We start from the raw sequence: 6,000 nt of genomic DNA on the forward strand, positions 1-6,000 counted from the left end.
TGCCCCATCTATGGCGGTGGGGGTGGGGGGCAGGGATGGGGGGAGGAGGGGGGGCGTGGTGGTGGAGTAAGGTAGGGTAAGGGACTTTGGTTGGAACTTTGGAGGCTTTTTTTTTAGTCGTTCACGGGATGTGGGAGTCACTTGCAAGGCCAGCATTTATTGCCCATCCCTAATTGCCCTTGAGAAGATGATTGTGAGGCACCTTCTTGAACCACGCAGTCCGTGTGGTGAAGCTGCTCCCACAGTGCTGTTAGGGAGGGAGTTCCAGGATTTTGACCGAGTGATGATGAAGGAACGGCGATATATTTCCAAGTCAGGATGGTGTGTGAATTGGAGAGTAGTCTGGAGGCGGTGGTGTTCTCATGCACCTGCTGCCCTTGTCCTTCTAGGTGGTAGAGGTCGCGGGTTTGGGAGGTGCTGCCGAAGAAGCCTTGGCGAGTTGCTGCAGTGCATCTTGTAGATGGTACACACTGCAGCCACGGTGCACCGATGGTGGAGGGAGTGAATGTTTAAGGTACTGGCTGCTTTGTCCTGGATGGTGTCGAGCTTCTTGAGTGTTGTTGGAGCTGCACTCATCCAGGCAAGTGGAGAGTATTCCATCACACTCCTGACTTGTGCCTAGTAGACGGTGGAAAGGCTTTGGGGAGTCAGGAGGTTAGACACTCACCGCAGAATACCCAGCCTCTGACCTGCTCTTGTTGCCACAGTATTTATGTGTCTGGTCCAGTTAAGTTTCTGGTCAATGGTGCCCCTCAGGATGTTAATGGTAGGGGATTCGGCGATTGTCATGCCATTGAATGTTAAAGGGCAGTGTTTAGACTCTCGCTTGTTGGAGACAGTCATTGCCTGGCACTTGTGTGGCGCGAATGTTATTTGTCACTTATCAGCCCCAGCCTGAATGTCGTCCAGGTCTTGCTGCATGCGGGCATGGACTGCTTCATTGTCTGAGGAGTTGTGAATGGAACTGAACACTGTGCAGTCATCAGCGAACATTTCCATTTCTGACCTTATGATGGAGGGAAGGTCATTGGTGAAGCAGCTGAAGATAGTTGGGCCGAGGACACAGCCCTGAGGAACTCGTGCAGCGATGTCCTGGGGCTGTGATGATTGACCACCAACAACCACAACCATCTTCCTTTGTGCTGGGTATGACTCCAGCCAGTGGAGAGTTTTCCCCCTGATTCCCATTGAATTCAGTTTTACTCGGGCTCCTTGATGCCACACTCAGTCAAATGCTGCCTTGATGTCAAGGGCAGTCACTTTCACCTCACTTCTGGAATTCAGCTCTTTTGTCCATGTATGAACCAAGGCTGTAATGAGATCTGGAGCCGAGTGGTCCTGCCGGAACCCAAACTGGGCATCGGTGAGCAAGTTATTGGTAAGTGCCGCTTGATAGCACTGTCGACGACACCTTCCATCACTTTGCTGATGATTGAGAGTAGACTGATGGGGCGGTAATTGGCCGGATTGGATTTGTCCTGCTTTTTGTGGACAGGACATACCTGGGCAGTTTTCCACATTGTTGGATAGATGCCAGTGTTGTAGCTGTACTGGAACAGCTTGGCTAGAGGCGCGGCTGGTTCTGGAGCACAAGCCTTCAGCACAACAGCCGGGATGTTGTCGGGGCCCATAGCCTTTGCTGTATCCAGTGCGTTCAGCCGATTGCTGATATCATGTGGAGTGAATCGAATTGGCTGAGGACTGGCTTCTGTGATGGTGGGTTGTTCGAGATCTATCCTCTATGGCTTCAGAAGTCAGAATGGATCAAATTACAATTTGCAAAGTCAGTGAGAACTTGGGCTGGGCGGTTCTAGTTACACATTCCAGAGAAACTTCAGGGTGTGGCTTATCCTCCAAGGGACCGATCAGCAATAGGTCTTGTGATAATTGAGAGCCAATCAGAGACAAGGCAGCCAAATAGTTAGTACAAATAGCTGTGTCCCTATATAAGTCCAAGCCTTTCTACCCTACCTCCTGCACCACCCTCCTCAGTCACTCAGAATGCTAACTCCTGGAGGAGGAAAATAAATCTGCAGGAAGTTTCAGGAAAAGAACTCTTTGGGAAATTCCTCCCCAATTCCTCAAGTTAAGTAAGCAAGCCCAGGGAGACTAGGGTTACTCACGATGCATCACTAGTCGTGCTTAAGGAACCAAACCTCCTCTCTCCCCCGATAGGTCCCAGCATCCTTCAGAATACAGAAATGCACGGGACCGGAAAAGAGCGCTCCCGTGAATTGAGCCAACGAGGCTGCTTTATACTGGTTTCCATAGTCCTAGTAAGGAGCTATACTCAAAGGGAGCATAGGTTAAAAGGCTCAGTATAGCCTGGTTTGAGGCAGTGACACCGCCTGGACGCTAACTTTAACGCTGGGTGATGTTTACCGCCTCCAATCGGGATATTGGTTTTTAGCGGCCCAGGATAGGAGTGGAGCCATAACTGAAGCGTTCCACATTCCTCTTGGGGTGCTAACGGGGCGGTGACGCTACTGAAATTGAGGCGCTAGGATACCGGCATCCTCACACCTCAAGAGGTGAGGTGGACCAGGAAAAAACTGCAAGGAAATGGAAGAAACGCTAGCAACCATCTTCGAGAGGTCAGAAGGTGCAATCTGAACACCTGCCTGGTCAGTCTGTAAGATATCGCCCTGGGATCCTCTTTGCAGCGCCTGTTTTCCCTAGTGGAAGTAGTGCCGGGTGCTACGGCAGGCGAAAGCAGTCAAGATAACGCTACCGGGGTTTTGCACACTTGGGTGACGAAACCAAATGGGCGGCGCTAGCAAAACCTTCACTGAAGTCCGCGGCAGGCACTGACAACGTGGCGCTTGGTGCTTACAGGGCACTAACCAACCGAATTTCTCCCCCTCCGTGCTAGAGCTGTCGCCCGCTGAGCCAAAGCTGATACCTGTCTGGATATGCCCTTTAAGTAAGGGCAGCAGATAGTGACACCACAAGGTCCAGCAAGGATGGAGATGATTGGGTAATTCTCCCACCAATCACACCTTACTGCTGTAAGAGACTGGGATTGATTTTATGACATAATTTGTATTGTGTCACTATCTTCCACTCACTCCATTTAGCTAGAGAAATAATCCTGCCTTTATCGGGAGTATCTGCTGTAGTTTCGGTCACGGATTCTGCTCATTGTAGTTTGTAGAGATTCAGTTTGAACAGACTCAGTTTGCTGAGTAAATAGAATGCTTGCTGTAAGTCCTGCTGTACATCTCGCCCCCATCTCCAACTCAGTGGCTGATATGGTGGTGTCAATAACTCACTCCGTTAAACTGCTCTACACAGACATCAGTAGCGCAGTTCTAATCAGCGGGTGGGAAACTGAAAGCTTTCCGATCAGATCTGGAGTCAGGCAAGGCTGTCCTCTCTCGTCTGTCTTGTTTGTGTGTTGTATCGAGCCCTTTGCCGAGTCCATCAGGAAGGATGCGGGCATTATAGGGGTGACGATCCCAGGCAGCAGAGGCGCTCAGGTCAAGACCTCCCTGTACATGGACGACGTCGCCGTTTTTTGCTCGGATCCGCAGTCGGTCCGCAGATTGCTCACAATCTGTGACCAGTTTGAACTGGCCTCGGGAGCAAAGGTCAATCGCACCAAGAGCAAGGCCATGCTCTTTGGTCACTGGACCGACCGAGCCTCCATTCCCTTCACCGTCAAGCCAGATTTCCTGAAGGTGCTGGGAATATGGTTCGGAGCGGACGGGGCGTGCGCCAAAAACTGGGACGAGCGTATTGCCAAGGTCAAACAGAAACTGGCATTTTGGGAGCAGCGCTCCCTTTCCATCACAGGCAAGAACCTGGTCATCAGGAGTGAGGTGCTCTCGGTGTTGTTGTACGTGGCGCAGGTCTGGCCAATCTCACGCTCCTGCGCCGCGGCAGTCACCCGAGCCGTCTTCCACTTTGTCTGGAGATCCAAAATGGACCGTGTCCGCAGAGACACGATGTACAAATCTCTGGACAGTGGAGGAAAGGACGTTCCGAACGTGGCCCTCATCCTGATGGCCACCTTTGTGTGCGGCTGCATCAAGCTATGCACAGACCCCCGGTACGCAAACACCAAGTGTCACTACATGCTGAGGTTCTACCTGTCCCCGGTATTGCGAAGGATGGGCCTGGCCATGCTGCCGCGAAACGCCCCCACCAGTTGGACCATGCCTGTCCACCTGTCCTTCGTGGAAAAGTTTTTCAAAAGAAACCCCTTTGACCACAAGGCCATCAAACAGTGGTCAGCACGTAACGTCCTGGACGCCCTACGAAAGAAGGAGAGGGTGGACCCTGTCGGGTGGTTCCCTGAGCGGACTGTCGAACTCGTTTGGCAGAACGTCTCATTGCCAGAGCTTTCACACAAGCACCAAGACATAGCTTGATTGGCGGTGAGGAGGGCCTTACCTGTCAGAGCGTTCATGCACAGCCAACGCCTCAGCAACACGGCACGGTGCCCCCGAGTCGGCTGCGGGGCGGACGAGACTGTCACCCATCTCCTTCAGGATTGTGCCTTTGCAAGGCAGGTTTGGAAAGAGATGCAGTGGTTGCTGTCGAGGTTCATCCCAAGCAGCTCCGTAACACAGGACTCTGTGCTCTACGGGCTGTTCCCAGGGGGACACACCGAGACAGACATCACCTGCTGCTGGAGGGCCATCAACTCGGTCAAAGACGCTCTTTGGTCTTGCCGAAACTTGCTGGTTTTCCAGAGCAAGGAGAGGTCCACGTCTGCGTGTTGCAGACTGGCGCAATCCAAGATCCAGGATTACGTGCTGAGGGACGCTCTGAAAATTGGTGCAGTCGCCGCAAAGGCACGGTGGGGAAGGGCCACAGCTTAAAGCCCTTCCGCCACGGAAAACCCGGGGGCAGGAATCAGCACAAAACTCCCCTCGGGCTGTATTTGTAATTTACTTTTTGTGTACATGGAGCACCATGATCTGTAAACACCTATGTAGTGCCATGTACAATGCAAGGTGTGTTACGAAATGCATGTTTGAAAAGAAAAATGTAAATATACCGTCACCCATTCCGGGCACTGTATTGTAACACATGAAATGTAATTTGTGTGAATGTACCACAATGTATCCCGTTTATTGTACCAAATAGCACTTGAACTGAAAATCAAGAAATGTAACGAACGGAACTGCCGTCAGCACCCAGATGTATTGTATGGGATTGCTGACCGCAGCGAAATGTACTGAAATGCCATTGAATGTACTGTACAGATTTTTTCTATGAATAAAGTATATTTTGAAATTTAAAAAAACTCACTCCGTTAAGTAAATCGTGTGCAAGCAAACAGTGCAAGAAGGTACTTTTTGTGACTCTGCACTCTTGGTGCGGAGCGCTGCCCAGTGGAAGTGCGTATCAGGACTCTAAACGCAAAGATCAGTCACACGGGATCGTCTCCTCCTGGGCCCACTGAGCTTCGGGCAAAGCTCCGCGTCAACAGCACTTTCATTGAGCTATCCTCAGGTCCGGCAGTAAAGGACACACCAGGCACTGCTGCTGCATGGATAGAGCGTCCGCCCCACACCTCAACCACACACCTTTCTACCCGGCCGAATATTTAAGCAGCCGCAGTTAAAACCCTTCCCGTGAAACACGAGCTGTGAAACACTCACGCTGTTTTTGTTCTTCTGCTGTTCAATTGTTTCTTTGATCTGCAGCATCTCCTGTTCCAGGGTAATAATCTGAGCATCTTTATCCTTCAGCCTAAGGCACGAGAACAAGTATAAGGGCAATGGTAACCACAGAACCAGGTAGCTACACTCACTCACACACACACACTCTCTCTCACACACACACTCTCTCTCTCTCACACACACTCTCTCTCTCTCACACACACTCTCTCTCTCTCACACACACTCTTCTCTCACACTCTCTCTCTCTCACACACTCTCTCACACACACACTCTCTCTCTCTCACACATTCTCTCTCTCACACTCTCTCTCTCTCACACACACACTCTCTCTCTCTCTCTCACACACACACACTCTCTCTCACACACA

The 6,000-nt window shown here is 51.2% G+C and overlaps 1 protein-coding gene across 2 annotated transcripts in view; it reads right to left on the reverse strand.

Annotated features, from left to right (window-relative positions):
* LOC139273323 (ribosome-binding protein 1-like) overlaps positions 1–6,000 on the reverse strand; it is a 185,316-nt gene that overhangs the window by 63,168 nt on the left and 116,148 nt on the right. For both annotated transcript variants that reach the window (XM_070890104.1, XM_070890103.1), the window contains exon 11: positions 5,613–5,703. In XM_070890104.1, the coding sequence (XP_070746205.1) occupies positions 5,613–5,703 (91 nt within the window). The remainder of the gene's footprint in view (positions 1–5,612; positions 5,704–6,000) is intronic.

Source organism: Pristiophorus japonicus, chromosome 9 (genome assembly GCF_044704955.1).
Source record: "Pristiophorus japonicus isolate sPriJap1 chromosome 9, sPriJap1.hap1, whole genome shotgun sequence".
In the NCBI taxonomy this organism is placed as follows: domain Eukaryota; kingdom Metazoa; phylum Chordata; class Chondrichthyes; family Pristiophoridae; genus Pristiophorus; species Pristiophorus japonicus.